Raw genomic sequence first — 24,463 nt, 5'->3', positions numbered from 1 at the left:
AGATCTTGCCTGCCATGAGCCCACCCACCCTTCCTAGAAGGTTCCACAGGTTCTGCTTCCTGACACTGATAGCACTCCACAGTTGGGGTGACTTTATTTCTAAAAAACGTGGCAAACTCTGCGTCCACAGTGGCCAGGGCACGCAGGAGCTGGGTCACAGCACGAGACCCACCCACAGGAGCATGCCCCCCCCTTCCCACATGGAAACCCAGCCGCCAGCCCCCGGGGCTGGGGAGGGTGCAGGGCGGGCTGGGAAGGGGCTCAGGGCCACCATGGGGTGGGGATCAGCTGGGCAGTGGTATTCAAACACGGATGTCCCCACGTGCCCCTGGACCGGAACGTGGGTGCTCTGCCCTGGGAGAGGACCGAGCGGGCCGCAGGATGGAACGGGGCCATGAGACACCGAAGCCAGGCTAGAACGCCAGGCCTTGCCTGCCCGAAGCCCACCTGCCCACAGGCCCGAGGAGGAGGGCGGAGGCAGGCGCAGGCAGGGGCGGGGCGTGGACACGCTTCAGAAGCCGGTTTCGATGCTCAGGGTGCGGCGGGTGACGTGCTCCAGCTCCCCGGACACGTAGTCGGCCATGCTGATGCGGTAGTGCGCCAGCATCTTCAGCATGAGCCGCAGGTTCAGCCACCACTGCTCCCGGGGCATGCGGTGCCTGCGGAGGGACGGGGCGGGGGCGGGGTCAGGGCGGTGCTTGTGGGGGCGGGGGCGGGGCAGGCCAGGGGGCGGTGCCTGCTGCCGTGGGACGCGCAGGCGCGGGGAAGGACGTCAGGGGCGGGGTCTGAGATGCTGCGGAGGGGGGAGTCTGGGCGGTGCCTGCGGCGGGGTCGCGTCAGGGGAGCTGCCTGCTGGCCGCGGGCGGGGCGTCGGGGGCGGGGCCTGAGGCGGGGCGGGGTCCAGCAGGGTGCCTACTCTGGCGGAGGTGGGCAGGGGCAGCTTCTCTGTCGCAGCCCCGACTCTGGCCCTACATGCCCCCCTCAGAACGCCTGGCCGCTGGCCCCTGCTGCTGCACTTGAGAGATGCTGGCGGTGCTGTGTGGGGTCCCCAGCCCCCTGCGGCCTGGGCCCAGGAGGGGCTCAGCGCAGGCTGTGCGCCCTCAGACCTGACCACTGCTGACCCCACCGTCATCCTCGGCCCTGTCAGGGGTAGCAGGAGCCTGAGGTCAGTCCTGGGCGTGGGGGTGGGAGGCCCTGTGGGGTCAGGGTTGGCGAGTGGCCATACTGCTCTCAAGTACACCCGCCCCGGGGGGCTGGGCCTGGAAGTGCACCCCTCTCTTCGGAAGGACTCACTCAAAGTCGGTGTCCTCCTTGAGCTCAGTGACCGGGCTGAAGGCCACCGCCTTCTTCTGCAGGCCGATCACGCAGGCCGAGTCGGGGGCGTTGGCAAACACCCGCCCTGTGGACACAGGCACGTGCTGAGGTCCCAGGCCAGGGCCTGGACAGAGGGCAGGTCGGACCGGCCATCGCCTCCCCTCCCCCCACGTTACCCTTGCGGTAGACTGCCCGCAGCTTCTCGGACATCCAGAGGATGGCCTTCACCCCCAGCTTGGTACCGTAGTTCCGGTCGAAGGGAGTGGGAGCTCCGCCCTGGAAACATCGTGGGTGAGGCCAGGTCCTGGCCGTCCACCAGGAGAGCCGGCGGCGGCAGCCCCAGCCCTGGCAGGAGCCCAGCAACCTGGCCTCCGCTGTGACCTCGAGGGAGCCCTCCTGGGCAATCCATCCCCTCAGCCAGCAGCACCCCCCGGCCCCTTTCTCCACCCCAAATGGGCCCTAAAAGCCACCTCCAGAGGCAAGGCAGTGGGCTGCCTCCTCATTGAGTCGGGGGTCGGGGGTCCCCCCTGGGCACTGGCATCCAGCAGGCAGGTCCTGCAGACAGTGAGCTGCCCCGGACAGAGTAGCACGGAGTCCTCACGTCTGGCTGGGAAACCCCGCAGCAGGCTTCCGCAGGGCCACCTCCCACGAGGAGGCGGAGAGGGGAGGGGCTCGTGGGCGTGGCCCCGCCCCCCCCCTCAGGCTGAGGCCTGAGCAGGACCAGCCTGGGTGGCCTCCCCTGCAGTGCCGGTGTCAGCACTCTGGTCAGGGGTGTGAGAACGGCCAGGTGCCCCGCGAGGGCGGGCACAGATGGGGCCAGGCAGTGACCTTCCAGAATCCGAGCGCCCCCACCCTGTACCTGCTGCAGGTGGCCCAGGACGTTGGTCCTGCAGTCAAAGATGCCCCTCCCCTCGGAGGAGTACAGGTTGTAGAGAAACTCCGTGGTGTAGTATTCGTGGCACTTCTCGTTTCTGGGAAGAGGCATGGGGGGCCTGAGTCTCCCCCACATGCTGAGCCCCTCTGGGCGGGGCCCCAGGCCCTCGGGAAAGCCCGCCCCCGGGCCCCCCAGCCTCGCTCCACCCAGGTGCCGCTGCCGGGGGTCCGGGAGCCGCCAGCGGAGCCTCACCGGAGCACCAGGCCCCTCTGGATGTCGGTCTTCATCTTCTCCGTCATGTGCTCCACGTTGGCCTGCGGGGGCGACACCCGGCGTCAGCGGAGTCGGGGCAGCAGCCAGCACTGCACACCCGCTCCCGCAGCCTGAGGCTGCCTGGGAAGGCGTGTTCCAGACTAACCAACACGACCCAGGTCAGCCAGCGGGGGCAGGCGGGTTGGGGGCGCCAGAGCCCTGAAGGCCGGGGGGGGGGGGGGGGGGCGGGGTCACGGGCTGGGTCCCCTCAGGGGGCCCTGGCCCCAGCCCCTCTGCCTGGCCTGCTCCCGCGCGACTTAGGAGGGGTCCCGTCAGCCCCGCCAGACGGTCTGCAGGGGGAGACACGGGCGGGGGCTCCGCTCACCTTTAAGTCCTGGATGTTGAAAGGGTCCTCGAAGACGTAGGCAGCGTCGGCCCCCACGGCGATGCCGGTCACGGTGGCCAGGTAGCCGCAGTAGCCCCCCATGGTCTCCACGATGAACACGCGGCGCTTGGTCCCCGAGGCCGACTGCTTGATGCGGTCACAGCTCTGGGGGCCGGGGGTTGGTCAGAGCCCTCCCCATGGGCTGCGGGAGCCGTGACGCCGAGGGGACCCGGGTCTCTCTCCCGAGCTGACTGAGGACGGGGAGGGGCTGGGACACGGGTGCAGCCCTCACCATGTGCCCTCCAGGCGGCCACACGCCATCGGGTCCTCAACCCGGGTGACTCTGCCCCCGGGGACAAACACCTAGCACCTAATGGGTGGAGGCCAGGGACACATGGGGCCTTCATGTTCTCATCTGCCAATAAGGAAGACACTCTTGGCACTGGGGGTCATTGAAAACAGGGGCCCAGATGACACGTGAAGCAAGTGCTCTGCAGACACTAATGATAACGTGCCACATAATAGCAATCATAACCCTGAATGGTTTCAGGAAGTTAAATAAACTTTAAACAAAGATTAAATAAATAATCGCAGAAAGAAAAATAAAACAGATAAGCAGGTTATTGGTGTCTGAATTACGAGGACAAACCCCAGATAACAAGGAACAAAGGAGAGGAAATAGCTGCAATGTTTAGCAGAGGGTCCATATCCTACCTATGTAAAGAGCACTTATAAATAAATAAGAAAATGTCCCCAGAGAAAAATAGGCAAATGGTGGGAAAAAATAATTTTTAAAAAATCCCACACATGGACAATAAATGTATAAGAAAATGCTTCCATTCAGCAGAAATCAAAGCTTCGAATGAAGACAGCCAACACTGTCCTCCCCCACCTGGCGAGGGGCGGAGGCACCAGAAGTTTCAGAGGAGCAGTGGGCCACCCACAGCCGGTGCAGATAGGGTGAATTCACAGAAAACCCCTGAGGCTCATGGGACTTCTGGGGGGGGAGAGGCTGGGGGAGGACCTCCTCTAGTCTCTCGTTTTACTTATTTTTTCTCCTTTAATGATACACAGAACCTGCTTGAGCCACCTCCCCCTCTCCAGCCTCGGACCCTCCAAAAGGGAGGTGCTGACCCCCTGGGGAAGCTGGGCTCACGTGGGGTCACCGAGGGGAGTGGGAAAATTCTAGAGGGTGGGGAAAAGGGCATGGAGCCCCGGGTGGGGTCGGCCTGTTGGGGCCCCTCCAGGAACAGGGCTCGTACTTCCCATGTCCCAGCCGGAGCCCTGGCCCCCAGAGCTACAAGCGGCTGCTCTCCTGGCTGTCCACACCACCACAGGAGTGCCCTCAGGGCGGCTGCAGCCCCGACCACTGTCACCCTCACACCCTGGTAACCCCAGGGCCACACTCCTCCCTGCCATCCTCAAAGCCCTGGTGGGCAGCCAGCTCCTGCCCACGCCCCACGCAGACAGCCAGCCTTGGTGGACCCCACAGCCTGACCCCCCGGCTCGGCAGCCCTCTGGGGGCGGCGGGTCCCGTCCCCACCTCCATGGCAGCGTTGACGGCGGTGTCGGAGCCCAGGCTGAAGTCGGTGCCTGGCACGTTGTTGCTGATGGTGGCAGGGATGACACACATGACAATGCAGAGCTCCTCGTAGCGCCCGCGGGCCTCCACCAGCTGCAGCACCCCTTCGTAGGCCTGTGGGGGCAGGGGCTCAGGGCAGGTCCTGGACAGGACCCTTGGTCCTGCTCCCCGCTCTGTGCCTGGGCTGGGTGTCCAGACCCACTGGAACCCCCAGGGCCACCACCAGGTGGGCCCCACCCAGGGGCTCGGCAATCCCATCACCAGGAAACTAGATTCCAGGGAGGACAGGACGGAACCCCGCCCACCTGCCCACCTGGACCCCACCCTACTCAGGCAGCCTGCGGGCTCGGACCCTCCAGGAAGGCGCTAGGGTGGACATTGGCCATTTGCTGTGACTAAACAAGCACCCACACCCCAGCAACGTGCCCCCACCACCCAGGACGCTGCCCAGGCTGCTCTGGACCACGTAACCGGCCCGGGACTGAGGCCACTGGGCCGCTGGGCCCTCCCGCCCTGGCTGCCCCCCCATCCCCCAGCTGAGGTCGGAGCCGCCCCTCCCCCGCTCCTCCTTCACCTCCCCCCGGCCCCACACCCCTCACCCGCACCCTGGTTCCAGCGCGAACCAGAACCTTGTGAAGCCGTCGGGAGAAGGTGAAAACCCTTTCCAGTCCACACTTATCCTGGAGGCCTCATCGGGCCAGCTGGCCCGAGGTGACTTCCCGCACGTGGGGCTTCTGGAAGGGCCACCTGAGCAGCCCACGCCTGGGGTCTCCCCCACCCCTGTTTGTGCCCTGTGGCGGCCCCTCACCTCGAAGCCACCGATGACCAGCAGGGCGTGGATGTTGTAAGTGCGAATATTTTCCACAATTTTCTCCAAGTAGGCCTTGGGCAGCGTCCTGCAGGGGGAGAAAAATCAGATGAACCCGAAGCATCGCAGAGAACGCCGGGCTGGAAGCACGCATGTCCGCACTGCATCTGACTTCGGGAGCAGGCAGGCCTGGGACGTGGCAGCGTGACTCCCAGTTAGAGGTGGAAGCAGAGGTGAGGCACCCGGGGTGGGGGGCCCAGCAGCAGGCTGAGTGGCCTGGCACCCACTCAGCACCCTCACTGGGCACTGGCCTTGGCTCTCCTGCCCACCTGGCTAGAGGCTTCACTTCCTGCCCGAAGGGACACTTTCTGCAGGTGCAGAGCACCCAGGCCGCCTTCCTCTACACAGGCGACCTCAGGTGAGCGCCCAGCTAAGAAGCCCCAGGTACGAGGGTCTGTGTCCCACTCTGGACTGGCCATCAGCAAGGGGAGACCTAGCTCAGGGCCACTGGGCTGGTTCCCCTTGCACCCCACCGCCCCCAGCTGCCCACAATGGCCAGGGGTCTGGGCTGGCGGCCAGCTGCTCACCTCTTGGTCCCCAGCATGGAGCCACCACGGCCCAGCCAGCCGGCCACGTCATGCCAGCCCACTTCTTGCACCTGCAGGCAATAGAGGGAGGCACAGCCTCAGGGGGACAGGCTAGGGACGCTTGCCCGCTTGGACCTGTGCACAGGGCGACCACCTCCTGGGGGGCACAGAGGCTGTGCCAGGCACTGCCCACCCTGCCGCAGGTCCAAGTAGGCTCTCGGGGCCTGGGCTGGGCATAGGTCACATTGACTCGGCGGCTCCCCTTCCACCCAGGGAGCAGACCCACCTTTTCCAGTGTGCCCGCATCGTGAGCCACCTCTGTCCTTGTAAGCAAGCCAGGGGCAGGTCATATACTGACCAAGGACAGCCCGCCCCGCCTGCACAGACCCGGCTCCACCTACCTGGCCCTTGGCCAGGCCCTCAAAGCCGTCGTGCACGACGTACACCGTGTGGCCCTGGGAGATGCCGGAACGCACGGCCGAGCGCACAGCTGCATTCATGCCGGCCGCCGGGGCGCCCACGTTCAGGATGGCCAGAGAGAAGTTGGTCTTCAGGGAAGCGGGAGAGACAAGAGCGTGAGCACAGAGCTGGGGAGAGACGTGACCCTGACAGAAGTCAGCAGAGACAGGCTGCTGGAAAAGGGGCCCCGGTCCTAGCAGCAGCCTGGACGCTGCCCAGCGACTGGACTCCCCGGGAATGACAAACACCTGTCCTCCCGGCTCCGCCAGGCTCTGGCAAAGACCACGGAGCCGTGGAGCAGAACCCGCTTAAAACCCGCGGAGTCCTCGGCCAGAGGCAGAAGCAGGACTCCCGCCACTGTTGGAAAAGCATGGCTCGTGGGGGCAGCAGCGGCTTGGGCCACTCAGGACTCAGGGCAGCAGCACCCCAGAAAATCCCTGGAGAGCCCCATGGGTGCACAGAGAAAAGGGGCCACCGCGGCCACATAAGGACGTGCAAAGAAGCAGGTGACGCTAATTTGAACTCTGGTGTTGACTTAACCTGACACAACCAACATATCATCATCTCAGCCCCAGAGGCGTGTGAAAACCTCCTAGGGGCTCTGTCACACCAGTTTCCCCACCGCTCCTCAGAGCCTGTGTGTGTGTGTGCAGGCGCGTGTGCGCATACGGCACACCTTGCCAAGACAGCCACACCCCAAGCACTCCCCAGCCACGTGCGGCCACAGCTATGCTGGGCGGTGTGGCTCTGGTGGGTCCTGGTGACACCAGCCTGAGGCCCCAGAGGGTCACGCCCCAGCCGGTTCTGGAAGGGGATGCAGAGACACTGCTGAGCTGCCCACCCCTGACCAGCACCCAGGATAAAAGGGGGGCTGGGACGCCACTGCCCAAGACTGTCTTGTGGGACCCTTTCCTTGCCCCCATAATTCCAGAAAAAGACTCCTGCTCTCATCCTTATCTTGAAAGGAACCCGTCTCCTACAGTTTTCAGCTACTTTGGACGGTGCCACAAGTCCTGAGTTCATCTGTGGACCAGCCTTAACCCCCTCCAGCCGTTTGACAAGCGCCGGGCCCGCGAAAGCCCCAGGCTCAGGCCCAGGCTGTTTGGGAGCTGCGGGTCAAGCAGCGGCCAGCACGGCCCCCTCGGCTCACAGCTCAGGCCCCAGACAGGAAGGAAGGCGGGTCCCGGCCTCACTGGGGGGGCGCCGGCGGAGGCGCAGGCTCCCCTCACCTTCTCCTTGGAGATCTTCTGGTGCGCAAGCAGCTTGTAAATGTTCCAGTTGTTCTCAAAGCTCCTGGAAGGGAAGCCGTCATGCACCGTGCATCGCAGCCCAACAGCCCAGCCGAGCGCGGGCCCGCAGCGCCGCCTCGAAGGCACTGGACCAACCCCCACTCTGGTCGCCAGGTCCTGGCTGGGCGCCACGGCCGGGCGGCAGAGACCCCTGCGAACACGCGATCCCAGAGCCCCCTCAGCGAAGCGAGCGCCTGCATCCAGCCTGCATGGGGTGGGCAGCTCCGTGGCCCGTGGGGAAGCGCAGCCATGGGAACCAGCCCCGCGTCCCCCATCCCAGGCTGCGTCCTCCTGTGCTCTCCCCTCGCCCCACCACCCCCACCACATGCCCACCTGGCCCTCCAGAGCTGTGTCCCTCCACTGTGCCCTGCAGCCCTGCCCAGGCCCACACGGTGAAGCCACCCAGCCTGCCTCTGGGCCGCAGGGACCGTGGGCCCGTCCCTCCTGCTCGACTTCAAAGTGCCCTGAGCGGGCCCCAGGAGGGGGGGCAGAGCACCATCTACACGTGGGCACCTCCGTTGTCGTGAGCCCGCGGAGCAGACAGGCACCCGAAGCTGGGCCCTCACCTGCCCCGTAGCTGGATGGCCTCGTCGAACCTCTTCTCGTCCATGGCCTTCTGCACCTCCTTGGTCTTAGGGAAAACGAGAGGCACAGGCTGCAGGAGGCCTGGCACCCGCGGCCGAGCCCGGCTCCGTGGGGCTGCCCCTCACCTGCCTGCCAAGACTGTCACTGCCCGCAGGCGGCAGGGCTGGCTGAGGCCGAGGGGCGCCCCCGCCCAGCCACAGGGTCCTCCCTGCCCCCTTGCTCCTCCTCAACCCCCAAGGCACAGCCAGGGCCCAGCCACAAAGGGAGAGGCTGCTCCAGCCCCCAGACCCCCTTCCCAACAACAACCCACCTGCACCAAAGCTGAGCCCAGGAGAAGTCACTGCAGGAGGCCCCCTGGGAAAAGCCTCAGGAGGCCCCTCTCCTGCGCCCACCTCCCTCGGGCAGGGCCCACTCTGCCCCCAGCCACAGGGCCCCCAAACCTGCACGCCCACAGTGGCCCCTGCTCCAAGCACACGGAATGTCCCCGTGGTTCTGGCGACCCCCTCCCCTTCACCTCCCATCCTCGCGCCAGATCCCACGCTGCCCACTTTGCAAGGCCTGTCCCAGGCCACTGCCTCTGGGATGCTAAGTGACCTTGGAGCCCCCAGAATCTGGCTCCCAAGGGCTCCCTGTGCTCCCACGCCTCCTGGGGCCCAGGGTACCTTGGGGGAACCTTGGGGTGGACTCACCCCCCCCACACCCAGAGCACGGCAGGCTTGAACACCCTGAGGCCCGCTAGGGGGCAGCAACGCACCCAGGGAGCCACACCAGGAGGTGGCGACGTGTGTGTGCCACCCGCTCCATGTAACACAGCCAGAGGAACAGCAGGACCTCGAGGGGGCCAGTGGGGAGGGGGCCTGCTGGCTGGGCCCTGAGAGGCCTGCACGACAGGCAGCTCTGGGGTTCTGGGGGTGGGGGGCGCGGCTGAGCCCAGCGGAGCACAGGCCCTGGGCACCTCCCTTGGGGCCCGTCCTGGGCAGGCCACATGGCTCACCATCTGCACGCACTCCATCAGGGGCAGCCGCACAGACTGGTTCCCCGAGAGGCTGACCACGCAGGCCGGCGTGTCGGGCGTGGCCTCCAGCAGCGCCATCACCGCCTCCATGCCCATCTTGCTGCTCTGAGCGGGGAGGGGGTGCACAGGATTCAGGCAGGTGCACACCTTCCTTGGGATGCACGAGCTCTCAGCTTTCAGAGACCCCCCCCCCCGAACATACCAGAAGCTTCTAGAATAAGTGGCCCCATTCATTCTAGAAACAGAGACTTAGCACGGCCACCATCCGCTCCCCTCCAGCAGTACGCCCCGGGTCTCGGCCAGCCCTGCCAGGAGGGTGGCCCTGCACCCCGGGGTCGCAGCAGCAGGGCCAGGGCTGGACCTGGGTCTCCGGGGTTCTCCCCACTGTGCCAAGTTTCTCATTTGGGGCTCCTTTGTCACAGCTGTCCTGCTGTGTGTGCAGATGTGGGCTGATGGCAGGGGCCGGCTACAACAGGTAGGGGCTGCTGCCACGAGGACAAATCACAAATGCGGGTCCCAGCACAGCCAAGAGGAGCAGACGGTGCGTGAGACCAGGCCCAGGGTCGGCCACCAGCTCCGCTCCGTGACGCAGCGACAGGTCCCACGGAGCAGCGCCCCCGGGCCCCAGCACTGCCCAGGTGTGTGTCGGGAGCAGCCGGGAAGAAAGCTCCCGGGCCCCTCGAGAGCCCCGTGAGACCGCCCCGCTCCCGAAACCCAGTGTGCAGGTGTCGCCCTGCGGGCGTGGGGACAGCACTAACTGCTCCTCCAGCTTCACCGGTGTCCCCGAACCCTCAGGCAAGCCCGTTCTCCTGCCCCTGGGGCGACCCCAGACCCATCCTGGCACCTCCATGCTCCAGGCCTGGTGGGGGCCAGCGCTTGGCTCACTGTCTCAGACCCCTCAGGAGGCTCCTCGAGGGGCCCTCACGTGGGAGCAGTGGGCACCTGGCCAGGTCAGCAAAGCCCCTTCTGAGACCAGTGGCCCCACTACCGTGTTGGGTGGGGACGTGCTGAGGCCTCCTGGGGAAGGCTCAGTCCAGCAGCTCCCCCAGGCCCAGCACGGCGGCCCGGGCACAGCTCCCATCTGCCCTGCGGTCCCGCAGGTGACCAGGGCCTCTCATGCTGGCACCTTGCCACCTGGGGGCCATCCTGGCCCCAGACCCCGTGTGCATCTGGCTGCAGCGGGGCTGCTATACCCTGCAGAGGGTGAGAGGGAGCAGCAGACATCAGGACGACCACGGCCCACTCAGACCAGCACCCAGCCGCCAGCCCCCGAGAGCTGGGGTGTCCAGGCCACGGGCCAGACTCAGAACAATCAGACATCAGACCCGGAGGCCCTTCTGCTCCCCAGCTCCCCCCCCCCAAAGTCCTGCCAAAGCCCCACAAGAGGGGCGGGGCCGAGCTGCCAGGTCTTGGTCTCAGCCCCGTGCCCTGGCAGCAGTGAGGAAACACCCAGCACACCCAGGCGTGCACACTCCGGCCGGAGGGACGCCCCACCTACCAGGACGCGGTCGAACGCCGACGGGGTCCCTCCCCTCTGCACGTGGCCCAGCACAGTCACACGCGTGTCGAAGCCCAGCCTCTGCACCACCAGCTGCTCATCGGGACAGAGAAGGGGTCCTTGAGTTTGTCGCCCCACCCCCCACTGCCCTTCCACCCTCTCCCCTCCCCCTCCTGCCTCAGGGGATTCATGGCGGGCGCCCCCCCAGGGGACCCCCAGTTGGCCCAGGGCTCATGCTTAGAGTGTGTGTGTGTTTCCATGTGAGTGTGCAGCTGTGTATTTCCGTGTCACTGTGTGGGTGTGTTTCTGTGAGACTGGGTGGGTGTGCTTCCGTGTGAGTGTGCGTTGTGCGCCCACACGTGTCGCTGCAGGAGCTCCTGGGGGTTGGCCCCCCCAAACCCGTGGCGGGAACACAGCGCACAGAGAACGAGCAGATGGGGGCGTTCTGGCAGCGCCTGGCTGGGACACAAAGGCGAGGTGGGGGGGCAGCCAGAGAGGGGCACGGAGGCTCCCGGGGGCTGTGTCCCACTGGGGTGGGCCAGGCCTGGGGAGACGGCGGGGGAGCCGGTTCTCTGAGAACCCAGCTGCTCTGTTATGAATCTGGCAGAATGGGCAGTGGGCGACCCTGTCCCTGAGGGACATTGTTGGGGGACAGGAAGGGGCCTCCGGGGTGGGGGCTGCTCTGAATGAAGCCCGGGGACCAGAGAGCGGGGCTCCCAGCAGGCGGGGGCCGGACCTCAGCCTGGGGGCCCAGGGCCTCTCGGGGGTCCCGGCCACACCCACCCCACGTGCGGCCCTCCCCCACCGTGGGCGGAGACTGGCGACAAAGGGAGCCCCGCCCCGAGACGCCCCCGCGTGACCCAGCCCCCACTCACGTCCTTGACGTAGCGCGAGGTGATGGGCTTCCCGTGGCGGTCGATGGCGCCCTCCGCGATGATGATGATGTTGAGTCGGGACCCTCGGCTCCGCGTCTGGGTGGGAGACACGGCAGGGCTCAGCCGCCAGCCTGCAGACCCTGCCCCCGACACGGCCGCCACCCGCAAGCCCTCCCCGGGGTCCACACCGCGGGGCTCACGCAAATGACAGGCGAGGGGTGGCCTGAGGCGGGCGGGCGAGGACCCCGCCGCCCGTCCTGGATGTAGAGGTGGGGAGGGGCGGGGACCCTGGGGGCTGGGGGAGTCCTCCTCCCCTCCCCCTCCAAGTGAGAGAAGATGTCCCACATCAGCGGGGGACAGAGGCATCAGCATCACCGACTGCGGCACATGCAACGCCCTTTGGGAATTTTAAAGAGCTTTTTACTCATTTATCTCTTAACAACCATCTGTGGGATTCACTCTGATCCACCGCCCCAGGTTTGCCCCACAGCACCCCAAGAGTCTTAGAGAGAAAGATGGGATCAGAGCAGCTCCTGGGAGACCCAGATGCAGAGGGAGGGGGAACCAGGAGTGGAGGACTGCCTGGAGGAGGTGGCACTGGTAGCCAAGGGAGACAGTCGGCACTTCCCTCAGCCTCCTTGCTGCAAGCCAGGAGGAGGGCAGGGCAGAGGGGGACCCCTGCATGTGACAGGCTCAGGGACGCCCCGGGCCTGAGGGCCTCGCTCAGCGCAGGAGGGCGAGGGAGCTCAACCCTGTATCCAGGCTGCTTCCAGGAAGGCCCAGCTCCACGTTCCCAGGGACCAAGTCAAAGCCAAGGTCAGCCAGAGCCCCGCCCCCACAGTCAGGGCCACAAGGCCAAGCAGGGTACAAGGGCTCCACCCAAGAAGAGGACAGAGGCTTCTGGCCAGCGTCACCTGCTGGGCTCAGCTGGGCCTGACCCTTGTCTTCACTGGGAAAGGTTCCAGAAGCCCGTTATGACCCCTGGCCCCTCCCACTGCCCTAGAATGCAAAGCACAGGGGTGGGAGGGAGCATCACCCAGCAGTGGACAAGAGTAATGCCACTATCTCGGTCACTTGAGCACAGGGACACTAGAGAGCCAGCCCCAGGCCCGCTGGCCTCCCCATCAGGACCACCTGGACTGACCTCCCAGGCTTCCAGAACCACAGGCCCCGCCCGGGCAGCCTCCACGCTGGGCCGGCCGCAGCAGACGCTATGGGTGGACACAGCCTGTCGGGGCCCCAGACTGGGCCCCAGGGGAACCTGGAGCAAAGCTCAGGGGCTCCACTGCCTGAATCCAGACCACGGCCCTCGAACACCCTATCTGAGGGCGCCTCTCACCGCGTGCCTGGCCTCTGGTCCACCACGGAGCCCTGGCCTAGCACAGGGGCCCCCAGGCAGAGGAGCTGCCGGTTCTGTGCCAGCGCACCCAGCACCGCCCTGAGGGGCCCAGAGAGCCTGGCTCCAGTACCCTGTCCCAGGCACCCTGCTACTCCCCCGGCTGAGGCCTCGGCCCCTCGCCTGCTCCTGCTGGGGCCACTGCTCCATGTCCCCGTCCACCTGCCTAAACAAAGCCATCTCCCCCCACAGGAAGCCAGCTTGACCATGTCCCCACTCCCGCCCACTCCCCCTCGTCAGCACTGACACACACAGTAGAGGCTGGGGCAGAGGCCTGAGTATCCCCTCGGCGCCCCCTGCCCTCCGGGATGACCCCAGGTGTGCCCAGCGCGGTTAGCGCAAACCCTCTCCACTCCGCGCTGGTGCCGCCCTCAGAGGGACACTTGGCCCCCAGGGACGTCCAGCCTCTCTCGCCAGCCGAGCAGCTGGCAGCAGGGACCCTGGGAGGTGACCCTCAGCCGCTCACCTCGCCAAGCCGCTCACACATGAAGTTCTCCCAGCCGTCCTCGGGGGGCGCCTCAGGGATGAACAGCCAGTCGGCCCCCGAGGCCAGGGCGGACACCAGGGCCAGGTACCTGGAGGGGCAGCAGGGTGAGGCTGCAGCAGGACCCTGGGTCCCAGGGAGGCACAGCCCTGAGCTGCATCCAGGACTCCCCACACCCCAGCTGGCATGCCCACAGTGTTAAGTGAGCACCTGCTATGTGCCAGGCACCGTGGAGGCGCCACGGCCCTGCTCCCCACTCCCCGCCATGCCCTCCCCCGGCCCCCACCAACCAGGGCAGCCCCCTTACCCGCAGTGCCGCCCCATCACCTCCAGAACAAAAGTCCTCTGGTGGCTGTGAGCACAGAGAGGACAGAAGGCATCAGGGCCCAACCTCCCTAGGGCCACGGGGGCTGTGCCACCCACATCCCCAGCTATGCCAAGGGTGTGTGCGGGGACAAAGAGGACATAGGAGCAGCTCAAGGACAGCAGCCCTTGTCACTCCCAGGGCAGCCAAGTCTCTGTGCTACGAGCACCTCTGTCTTGGGCTCCCAGCCAGCTGCAGGCCACGCACCCTGCCCGGCCTGGCCGGCACTAGCCCGTAGCCTGAGGAACCCCTGCGGGCTGGACTGTCACCCCAGGGCCACAGGCTCTTGTCAGAGCCAGCTGGGGGAAACCACAGCCCCTTTGGCGGGGTGGGGACCAGATCCCCAAACCTCTTCGCTCAGCCCCCTGTGCATCAATCACCCCCAACTGGGGATTTAGGGCAGCAAGCATGGATTCTAGGGACCGAATGACACTGATGTGTCCCTGACTCTGCAGCGTGGGGTTGCCCCGCCCCCCCCAGGAGGCGGAGTCCTGAGCTTGCCCCCCACCCCACCCTGCCGCCCGGCAGGCGCGGGGTCCCCACCCCCCCACCAGGAGGCGGAGTCTCCTGAGCTCGGCGCCCCCGCAGCCGGGCGGGGCGGGGCCTCGCTCACCTCTGGGCGGGGGCTGACTTTGCCCCCCCCACCCCCCACCCCCGCAGCCCGGCAGGCGCGGGCCCCCACCCCCCACCAGGAGGCGGGGTCTCCTGAGCCCGGCGGGGCGGGGCCTCGCTCACCTCTGGGCGGTGGTGGTGATGGCGTCGATGACCTCCATGATGCGGTGCAGGGCCGAGTCGGTGCCGATGGTCATGTCGGTGCCGCAGAAGTCGTTGTCGATGGAGCCCACCAGCCCGGCGATGCTCAGGTGTGAGTAAGTCTGGGCCGTGCTCTCTGAGATCCTGCCTGGGATGGAGGAGCCGGCGGCTGCAGCCTCGGGGGCCCCCATCACACAGCGCTCGAGACCCCATCCTTGCCCTCACCCGGCCCACCCGGCAGCGCAGCCCCGCAGGTCCCCGGCTCCCCCTCCCCAGGCCCTGCAGTGGGGGGCGGGGGAACAGCGGCTGAACCTCCGATGCCCGTGCAGGCCCGTCACCCGACCCGGAGACCTCCGGGGGGGCCCCTGGAGAGAGCACCCCTCGCCTCCGGGTCCCCCACGAGCTGCACACGAACTGACAAAGCCCACCGCTGACACCTCAGGACAAGGCGTTTGATGTTACCGAGTTGTACCTATTACACCTCTGCAGACGGCGCACCCAGCCGCCACCCGAAAGGAGCCACATGGCGCAGGTGGGTCAGCCCGGCAGCTGCCGCCCAGCACCGCCTGCAGGTCCCCAGAGCTCAGGCTCCAACCTTCTCACTCCTGCCCAAACCCAGGCTTTCAGCTCCCAGAACCATCCAGACTCGGCCTGCCGCTGGTCTTGGCCAGGCCCCCTCCTGGCCCGCGTCTCGCCTGCCTCTGGCCCTTCCTGTGCCGGCCCGAGCCGCTCCGTCCAGGCTCCAGGCGGGGCGCCGACCCACCTTCGCTCACCAGCTCCGCCAGCAGGCTGCCCCACTCGCTGCGGAAGATGTTGGCTCCCGTGAGGCTGCCGTCCCCGCCAATGACACACAGGTTGGTGATGCCACGCTGGACTAGGTTGTAGGCCGCCGCCAGGCGCCCCTCCCGCGTGGTGAAGGCCTTGCAGCGGGCGCTGCCGATGACCGTACCGCCCTGCACGGAAGACGGGGAGCCTGGGCCAATGCGGCACCAGATGGACCCTGGCACCCGGCAGCAGGGGGCGGGGGGCCCGGAAGAACTGAGGGTGGGGGCTGAGCCGGCCGGGTGCTCCGCCCCGGCCCCCGCCCTCGGGAAGTAGGATGACGTGAGGGGAGGGGGCGCTGAGAGGCTCGCCTCCCACTGAGCATCCTCCCCCCACCCCAGGGCCCGCAGCTGCGGACTGAGAGTGAGCTTCCCTAGCAGAGACGGCCCAGGCCACCCCACCCACGGGACCTCCAACCCCTGTGACATCCCTCCCCCCGACCCCAAGGCAGCGGGATGACAAGGCCAGCCTGGAGCAGAGCCCCCGCGGGATGGGGTGTGCAGCTGTGTTCCCTCTGTCCCTCTGTGTGTCTGTGTGTGTCTCTCTGTGTCTGTGTGGATGCCTATGTGTGTGCCTGCGTGCACGTCCCAGTGCGCGCGCTCACAGCAGTAAGCGCCGCGGGCACAGGCCTTACCAGCTGGATGATGTTGGAGACGCTGAGCCAGTTGGCCGGCTTGATGTTCTCGCCTCCTTCCACGAGGCCCTCATAGCCCTGAAACCGAGGGGGCAGGTGTGACACGGGCGCCACAGCAGCCAGAGGGCACGGCGGACAGAGCAGGACAGTGGGCCCAGGGTCTTGACCACCGAGGCCCCTCCACCCCAAGGGCCTGGGGGTACAAAGCCAGGGCCAGGGCTGCCCGGGGAGAGGCTGAGGCACACGGACGGGCCTCCCGGAACACCCCGTGCAGGGCCTGCAGGGAGGTTTATTACAGAGCGTGACTCGCTCGGCCAAGGGCACCTCTCACAGGTGGCCCCTCTGATCAGTGCCCGAGAGCCATGCCTGGGTCACTGCATGTGGGTCACCGTGCCCAGCTCAGAACCAGAGCCAGCCCAGTGCCCAGCGGCACCTCGGCCCTGCCAGGACCCTCCCCCAAGAGGCCCCTGCTGCCCCGCCCCCCAAGGGCACTGATTGGATGCGGAAATGAGAGGGGCGTGCCCAGCGCCCAGCAGCCACTCTGCACCTGGCCTCTTTCGCTCAGCCAGGCGTCCTTGGGCGCCCCACGCGGCCACCTGCAGCTGCGTCTGTGCCCCCTGCTGTGCGGGGTCCCCTGTGCCTGCCCAGTCATGACCTGTGCACTGTTGACAGCCCTTCCGGAGGGACCCGATCGGGGCTGCTGGAAATAATGCTCCTAAGAACACTCTGGCCTCCTGGGGCAGGACACCTGGGTCACCGGGTGTGCGACCAGCCACCAACGGCCCTCACTCGGCGCCCCCGGGTGCTCGCGGCGACCCCGTCCATCAGCAACGCAGCCAGGGGCTCTGGGCGCTCCGCCCCCGCCGCCAGGCCGTGCTGGTCTCCAGCCCAGAGGCTGCGTGTGGCCCTACAGGTGGGTCTTCCCTGAGCTTCCCTGACAACCACATGCTGTTTCCCTATGACATAAGCCACCTGGACAGCTCTGTGAGGGCTGCCCTTTCAAGGGTCCCGCCTGTTTCTTCACCGTGGCCGGCCCCTTCTTATCAGCAGGAGAGCATTTTATACAGTTTGGATAATAATCTTCACAAACAGTGAAAGCTGAGATGAAAGGGCCGCCTCCTCCAAGCAGCCCTCCCAGCTCCTCCAGCCCCTCCAACAAGGCAGCCACGAGGCACTGCGCCTGCCTTGGGCTCCGCCCAGGGCATCTGATCTGTGACTCACCTCCTCCGTTCCCGCCCTGGTCATCGGATCTGCACGTCCTGGGCGGCAAGGGCTGGGGGGCTGGGGGGCAGGGGGCGAGGGGTCCCACCCCGGGGCTGGGGGGGAAGCAGCACTGGGAGAAGGGTCTCAGGGCCAGAGGACAAGGCCCCACCATCAAGCTGCCTTCTCCAGTTCAGGCCAGGCCTGGTCCCCCTCTCTCCCTCTCTGATTAGGAATTCGGCCACTAGGAAACACACCAGCCCCAATGCCACCACCACCTCCGGCAAAACAGGAGAACAACCTGAAAATCCAGATACTGCCCAGAACCGGCAGCTCCAAGACAGGCAGCACTCAGTCTACAAAAGCCCAGCCAAGAGCCAGCCTCGCCCCGGCCCCACTGTGCACCCCAGCCGTCCCCAGAGCCCCAGTGAGGCTGGTTTCCCAGCTCGAATCAGTCTCAGATACAACCCTCCTTTCCTGGCCTGGGAACCTTCTAGAACGTCTCTGCACACCTCCATCCACTTCGAGTCATCCCCTCCTGCTTCCCTCCTGAAAAGCGCCTTCACCTCCAGTGTTGCAGGAGCTTTTGGCCCCAACTTCCCCGCTTCACAGAAGGGCCCGGGGGTTGTGGAGGTGACGGGTACACCTGTCACAGGGGTGCAACCTCCAGGAGCCGGGCCCCAGACCCACCCTTCCTTGATTGGAAGCCACTGTCCACAAACCCAAGAATCCCACCCTGCCCGTTTGAAGGTTCTAGACCACCATCAGGGCGTGGGTTCCATCTGCCCAGCTCCCAAGGCCGCGAGTCCCCAAACACCCTCTAAAGCTCTGCAAGGCCCCAGCCTGGTCTGAGGGTCTGCATCCCGCAGGAGGGAAGGGCCCGCGGAACTGCCCGCCCATGTGTCCATGCAGACAGCGGAGTACACCAAGGGCCTGACCTGGGCTGCGGGAGGGACAGGGAGGCGGGCACGCCCAAGGCGCGAGGAGGGAAGGTCTGGGGAGCAGAGTGGCCTGCGGTTCGCTTGGTTCTAGTCAAGAGTGAGAACAGAGTAATGACCCAGCTCTGAAACAGGGACGAAGCCGGGGGCACCAGCTTCAGCCAGAATGCAATAGAACAAGGAAGCTCTTTGCTGCTGTCGCCAGGGTCACTCGGTTTAGGTGACAAGGGTGCAGGAGGGCTGGGGATCGGAGGACAGGTGGGTGAGAGCCCAGGCCTCAGACAAGGACCGCAGCTTCACGCCCTCCTCCCTCTCAAGGGACATGCCCGCCCGCTGGCAAGGACCCAGGCTGGAGGCCGGGCTGCCCGCCCACACCCGAGGGCAGGGCCGGCCCCGCCCCGTCCGTCCTGCGCAGCTTCTCTCTGGGCTGGGGCCTCAGGGACTGAACCATGACCAACGACCACCACGGTGGGACAGGGTGGGACAGGGTGGGCCGCCCCCCCCCCCCGCAGGCGGAGCCAGGACGCGCCCCTTACCTCGCAGATGAGGAAGACCTTGGCCCCCACGTAGATGCCCATGCGCGTGACGGCTCTGACGGCGGCATTCATGCCTGCGAGCGAGTCGGGGAGACGCCCGTCAGTGGAGGCGCGGCGTGTTGGGCCCCGGCTGTCCCTCCCCGGGTCTCGGGGGTGCCCAGCCAGGAGCCTGCATCCAGCACGGGATGAAGCCCCAGCGTCACTTCAGCTTCCGAGCATTGGAAATGAGCTGGCGCCCTGGGCCTGACTCCGCGTGCACCTGCCTGCCACGTTGTCCAGCCTCATCCTCGCCCACGCTCACCCTGGGCCTCTGCTGCTCGGTGCGGCCCCCTCCCCAGCCCACACGGCCAGGCCCTGACCTGGGGGATCTCAGCAAGGCAGGCACGTGGGCCCAAGGAGAAGAGGGGGCAGCCCCCTTCCAGCCCCCAGCCGCTGCCGGACCCCCGCCACCCCTCTGGAGGACAGATCGGGGAGCACACGGCAGGTTAGCCCTGGGGCCGTGAGCCCCCTCCCCACCCGGGGGCCTGGAGGGCCGGCTTTGAGGGACAAGGAGGCAGGCAGTGCCCCTGGGGCCAGGGTCCGGCTGCTGGAGGGTCTGGCGGCCCCAGGCAGTGTAGCTTGTGGGCGGCACCCCTGCCCCCCGGCCTGCACACACACACCTGGCCACCAGGCTTGGCGGGTCACCTCTTCCCTGTCCCCTGGCCCCAGTAGCTGCCCCACCTACAGCAGCTGCCCCGTACCAGCCGCTTCCTGGAAAGGTGACATTCATGGGGCAGGAGGGGACAGCTCATGAGAAGTGCTCAGAAGCGCCGAGAGGAAGCTCAGTCTGCCTCCCTCGTGGTCAGTCCTGAGACAGAGACCCACCGAAGGCAAACATGTCCCTGAGGTCCCTCCATGGGGGCCTGTCCCACTGTGTGCCTGGGGCCTGGCACAGAGTCGGGCTCCCAAGGCACCGACAGAAGCCCTGTGGGCAGCAGCACGAGACACAAGAGGCACAAGCACCAGCCGTGGCCCCTGCAGTGGTCCTGCCGCGGTCTGAGGGTGGGACTCGGCCTTGCCCGGGGAGCAGGCCTCCAGGGGGCCCCGGGGCCAGGGCTGCCGCTGCTGCGGGCCTGGAGGACGCCAGGCCAGGTAGCCGTGGGCGGCCCTGTGCGGGCACCAGGGTGGCCCGGCCCCCACACCCATGGCAGCCTGGCGAGCACCCGGGCGGGGGCCCAGGGAGGGCCAGGGGATGGAATTGGGGACTTAATGATGTGCCCCAAACCTTCTCTCCCGTCACAAAAGAGACCAGCCGTTCAAGACCCAGAGGCCGGCGGGTCCCCCCTCCTGACCCTGGCCCGTCTCCAGGCCTGGGTCCCAGCCTGATGCGGGGGCTGGGCCGGGTCACAGAGGTGAACTGTGCTTGGTCCCGTCCTGGCGACCACTCCTGCTCCCCGTGCCTTCCCGGCGGCCTGGCCCAGAGCAGAGCACACACACCCGGCCCGGGTGTGTCCCTAAGGCTCTGAAGGCCTTTCCCTGGAGGAGGCCCGCCCTCCCCACCCCCTGAGCTGGCCCAGGGGCAACGCCCATCAGCTGCAGGAGTCCCGTCGCCTCCAGCGTCCCTTGAAGCATGTGTGGTCCACAGGGTGACTCTCGACCTTGACCCTGGTTCCATGGGTCTCACCCTGTCCCCAGCCTGGAAGGCGGGCCGTGGGGAGCAGGCACCCGGGGCTGTAGAGCGGATAGGACCTTGGGAAGCTCCCACTCCCAGGAACCCGGCCGGGGGCACTCGCCACTGTCCCCATTCTGCTGATGAGGAACCGAGGCCCCAGGGTGGGGTCAGGGGAGCTGCTGGAACCCCAGCGGGGGAGGGCAATGCCAGGATGTACCCAGGGTGAGCTGCCCTGTCCCCACCTGGCAGCTGAGGCTCCTGCTGCCGGCCATCCAGGCCAGGGGCTCCTGGGACGGGGGCACCAGACGGGCCCTGAGCTGGCCACGCTCACACTCACAGTTCTCTGCCTTTAGCAAGAGAACTCCACTTCCGAAGAAATCATAAATGTCTCATGTCCCCCAAAGGGATGGAAGTGGGGGCGCGGAGACTGAAGTTAGGTTCAGGAGCCCAGACAGCGCGCCCCGACACCCCCATCCAGCTGGGCCGCCCCGGAACCGGGATGTGAAGGGGCAGAAAGTCCTGATGCCTGAGGTCAGGGGGCTGCGAGCTGTGCCCTCCTCGCCCCTCCTGTCCTCACGGGCGGGGATGGTGAGGGAGCTGAGACACCCGCAAGCCCGCCAGCCCAGCCCCCCCGCAGGCCTGCAGAAGCGTTCAGCCGCCCCACGGGCCTTGGCCAGCCCAGGCTTGTCCCTCTCAGGCACCTGCCTCCCCTGGCCGCCCTCGCCGGGGTGCAGCCACTGTGGCCTCGCTGTGGGCTCCCGGTCCAAGCCCCACCTTCGGCAGCAGGAGGGAGGCCAGCAGGTCCGGATGGGGTGAGGAGAGGGCAGAGGGGAAGGGCAGTGGCCAGAGACCCAGGCCATGATCCAACACAGAGGTCACAGCCTTCCTGCTGGCCACCCAGTAGACTTGTCCACAGCCCCAGGGACAGCAAAGGGCCCCAGGCTTAGGGGGCTGCTTTGTCTTGCCAAAGAGAACAAATGACCATATTACTGCAAAACTCTTGAATCTTAGATCGGGCTTGTGGCTGCTGCCATGGAGATGGACGCCCAAGGGCGTGGGCTTCCCTGTAAACCGCTATCAGCTGCCTTTCTAAGAGGGCTTCTTTAATTTCCCTTTAATCTGCTTTTCTTTCTTAAAATAAATCCTGGGCAGCAGCCACAAGCCCCACAGGTCAGAGGAACAGGCGTGAGGCCGCAGCCACCAGCCGATGACCGCCCCTGGACCCCTCGACACTCGACCCTTAACCTTTGACCTCTCCACCCCGACCCTCAGCCCTCCAGAAGGCCTGCAACGGATGACTTCCTGTTGGAGGAAATGGATCCACAACCAAACTGATGTCTGGGTGGGTGCACCTGCCCCTAAGGTGACTGTGTCACCATTAGTTTCTGGGGAAACAAAACGTCCAAGAGAGACGTGGTCCCGGAGGACACGGGGCCCAGCAGGTGTGCGCTTCACCATCAGGGGACGCGACGACGCGGCAGCGTCCTCACCGGCAGATACCGGGCGGCGCTGCCCACACGCATACCCCGGAGAGGCAGGAGCTGCGGGCTTGGGAGGGACGGGGAGCGGGTGGATGGAAGCGGGGGCCGGGCACCTTTGCACAAAGAGACATCCTCGAAGTGCCTTCCCTCAACTCACAGGCACTGACCCTCGGCCAACAGGAAGTGCGGGGGACACGCTTCCAGGCTGGAAGCTGCCGCAGGAACCTGCCAGAGCGCTGGCCCTGCCCACTGCCCATGGTTTACAGAGGGAAACTGAGGCCCGAGGGCCGAGCTCAGGGCAAGCGGCACAGCTGGTCGAGGGCAGCCCGATCAGGACGGGGCTGGCCTCCCGCCGTCAGCCTGGCTGGTTTCACTCATTCCAACCAACGCAGACATTGGCGTCTGGGAAGAAGGGACAGCAGACTGGGTGCCCATTCTCCACGGCTGCCCCAGCTCTGTGCACGCGGGAGGGCACACGGGGGAGGGTCCACGTGGCACCATCGGGTCCCTAGAGGCCAGCCTCCATTTGGAAGGGGGCCCAGGGGCTCAGTGGGGGCCCCGAAGGAAGACTGAGCCCCACCGTCTGGGGCCAGTTCCCTGGAGCGGAGCTGGCGAGAGTGAGCGGGTGCAGGGCGGACACTCACTGGCCGCCTTCAGAACTTACGAAACAGACAGGCTCTCTTCCCAGCTGGCCCTGCATCTTCCTGCAGGCGCGGCCCGAGCCCTAAGCTGGGGGAATTTGCAAAGGCTTCCTCCCTCACGGCCCCAACTAGAGAGACGTGGTCACTGCTCCAGGGTCTGGGGCAGCGAGGGCACCACAGGAGGTGGGGCAGCCAAGGTCAGCCCAGATGGCGGTGCACTGACGGCCGCACTCCAGCGCGTCCAGGAAGCGCCGCCCGGTCTGTGTCGGGCACCAGGGCTGGGCAGGACGAGTGGAGACCCACAGGTCAGGCAGGCTCTGCCTTCAGCTGGCCCGCCTGCCATGGGTTCCTTCCTCCCCGGCCCTTCAGCAGCCCCCACTGAGGCCACGTCCTGTTAGGTTCGTGCCAGGGGAGCGGGACACACCACCCAGCGGGCTCTGTGCCGCCACCTAAATGCATGTCCTATGCTTCCCAACCCCCCACCCAGTGCCGGCGTCATCGTCTCCATGGTGCAGACAGGAGACTGGGGCGAGACCCCTGTGCCCAGGCGAACCCAGGCCTCCCTGGAGAGGCGGGGCCTCCCTGGAGAGGCGGGGCCAGCCCCCTCAGGATGTCTGCCCTCCACACACCCGGCCCTTCCTGGGCTCCAAACTCACAAGATGATGCTTGCCCAAAACCACCCTCCAAGCCTGCTCTCCTCAGGCCCCGTGGGCCCCCCGGCCACATTCTAAGAAAAGCCCCACTGCCAGCAACAGGCTGCAAGCGCTCCAGCCACGCGGGTTGCAGACATGCAGCAGAGCACAGTGCCCGCCCGCCAGGCCGGGTCCAGAGAGCTGAGCCCTGCGCAGGCCGGCGGGATGCAGGCAGCGCTGATTCCTCCGGCCTCCTGGGCTGGCGCCCTGGTGAAAGCCCCTCCCTCCTACCTCTTCCCTCTTGGGGGGGAGCAGGGGCTCAGGGCCTGCGGCAGGCCCAGGAGGTGTGTGTCTGCGCTTTCTGATCTGGAGGGAGGCAGACCAGGCCCAGTCATGAACACTGAAGGTGCCAGCTCTCTCCCTCCCAGGCAGGCCTGCCTCCCGGGCTATGTCAGGTCTCTCTCTGGGTTCCAGGAGTGCGGTGCGGCCATGCGGCCAGGCACAACAGGTGCCGCCCTGGCCATCCCAGGCGGAGGCGCTGGAGAGCAGCAGTCTGACCAAGACCAGGCCTCCAGGAGGGGCCGCCTGGAGGGGCACTTGCCCAGCTCTGCCAGGTCCTGGCTGCAGGGCGCAGGGCAGGCCACGAGGAAGGCCACAGTCTTTGGCTCCCCATGTACCAGGGGTCGAGAAGAGGGCCGCGCTAAAGAAAAATGCCCCAGAGCCACCCTGGAAGCTGGTTTGGGGTTAACCCTATGCCCCCAGGTCGTGTTTCAGAACCAGGAAGAGCCGGGTTCTCCCGGCCTGCGGGGACCTGCCCAGCCTTCCGAGGCTTCCGCGCAGCGTGGCCTCCAGGAAAGGCGGTGGCGGTTCCTGACCCCGCCACCGGGAAAGGGCGCAGAGAGCGACCGGGGGGCAAGAGCGCCCTGTCCCGGCCGCAGCCGGCCGCACAGACACACCCCCGGCGGGCGGGGCGCAGAGGCCGTGGTGGGTGGCACGTACGCGGGCCCGGCGCGTCGGGGCGGGTGCAGGACTGGAATGGGGACCCGGACGGGGGCACGAGGACTGGGAGAGGGCGGGAGGCGGAGCCCGGCTGGGGCACCGGCTGGCCGCGCGCCTCAAGTGCTGGTCGAGGGTGGCCAGCGCGCCCCAGGGGCCCGGGGAGCACACCCGCTGCCCGCGGGCGACCGGCGGTGCGCCAGCACCCACCTTGCGCATCGCCGCCGCTGGTCAGCACGCCGATGGCCTTGCCGGCCCCCGACGTGCGCAGCTTCTCCAGGTCCACGGTAGCCATGGCGGCGCCGACTCCGCCGAGCTCGCTCTCCCGCCCCGCGCCGCCGCTGTCGCCAGGCCCGCCCCGCGCCCTGCGCCCCGCCCCGGCGCCGTGTGAGGTCACCGGTGTCCACGCCGG

General features: G+C 66.9%; 1 protein-coding gene across 2 annotated transcripts; it reads right to left on the bottom strand.

The window, feature by feature from the left end:
• PFKL (phosphofructokinase, liver type) lies at nucleotides 62-24,463 on the bottom strand. Of its 2 annotated transcripts, XM_021071510.1 has the most exons (22): nucleotides 24,262-24,463; nucleotides 18,651-18,724; nucleotides 15,977-16,054; nucleotides 15,284-15,473; nucleotides 14,503-14,668; nucleotides 13,711-13,755; nucleotides 13,386-13,494; nucleotides 11,524-11,619; nucleotides 10,649-10,741; nucleotides 9,130-9,255; nucleotides 8,117-8,181; nucleotides 7,491-7,554; nucleotides 6,204-6,350; nucleotides 5,803-5,873; nucleotides 5,216-5,303; nucleotides 4,369-4,521; nucleotides 2,826-2,990; nucleotides 2,441-2,502; nucleotides 2,174-2,285; nucleotides 1,491-1,590; nucleotides 1,294-1,399; nucleotides 62-659 (listed from the first exon to the last, which is right to left on the bottom strand). In XM_021071510.1, exons 1-22 carry the CDS (start codon nucleotides 24,344-24,346, stop codon nucleotides 512-514), a joined length of 2,343 nt encoding a protein of 780 aa, XP_020927169.1. In that variant the 5' UTR covers nucleotides 24,347-24,463; the 3' UTR covers nucleotides 62-511. The 2 variants fall into 2 exon arrangements, 1 of the variants encoding a protein (XP_020927169.1); XR_002338189.1 differs by having other exon boundaries at nucleotides 79-659; nucleotides 1,491-2,285; nucleotides 24,262-24,420.

The sequence above is a fragment of the Sus scrofa genome, chromosome 13 (genome assembly GCF_000003025.6).
Source record: "Sus scrofa isolate TJ Tabasco breed Duroc chromosome 13, Sscrofa11.1, whole genome shotgun sequence".
NCBI classification, from domain to species: Eukaryota; Metazoa; Chordata; class Mammalia; order Artiodactyla; family Suidae; genus Sus; species Sus scrofa.
This window is presented reverse-complemented; position numbering and strand designations above follow the sequence as displayed.

What these genes read in the sequence shown, in the direction of transcription:
- PFKL (XM_021071510.1), bottom strand. Translation starts at nt 24,346, where the DNA reads ATGGCTACCGTGGACCTGGAGAAGCTGCGCACGTCGGGGGCCGGCAAG. An exon ending in TCTCCAACATCATCCAGCTG is followed by an intron (nt 15,474 to 15,976) that starts GTAAGGCCTGTG and finishes TCTTCCGTGCAG; the next exon opens with GGCGGTACGGTCATCGGCAG. An exon ending in TCCATGCTGGGGACCAAGAG is followed by an intron (nt 5,304 to 5,802) that starts GTGAGCAGCTGG and finishes CTCCCCCTGCAG; the next exon opens with GACGCTGCCCAAGGCCTACT.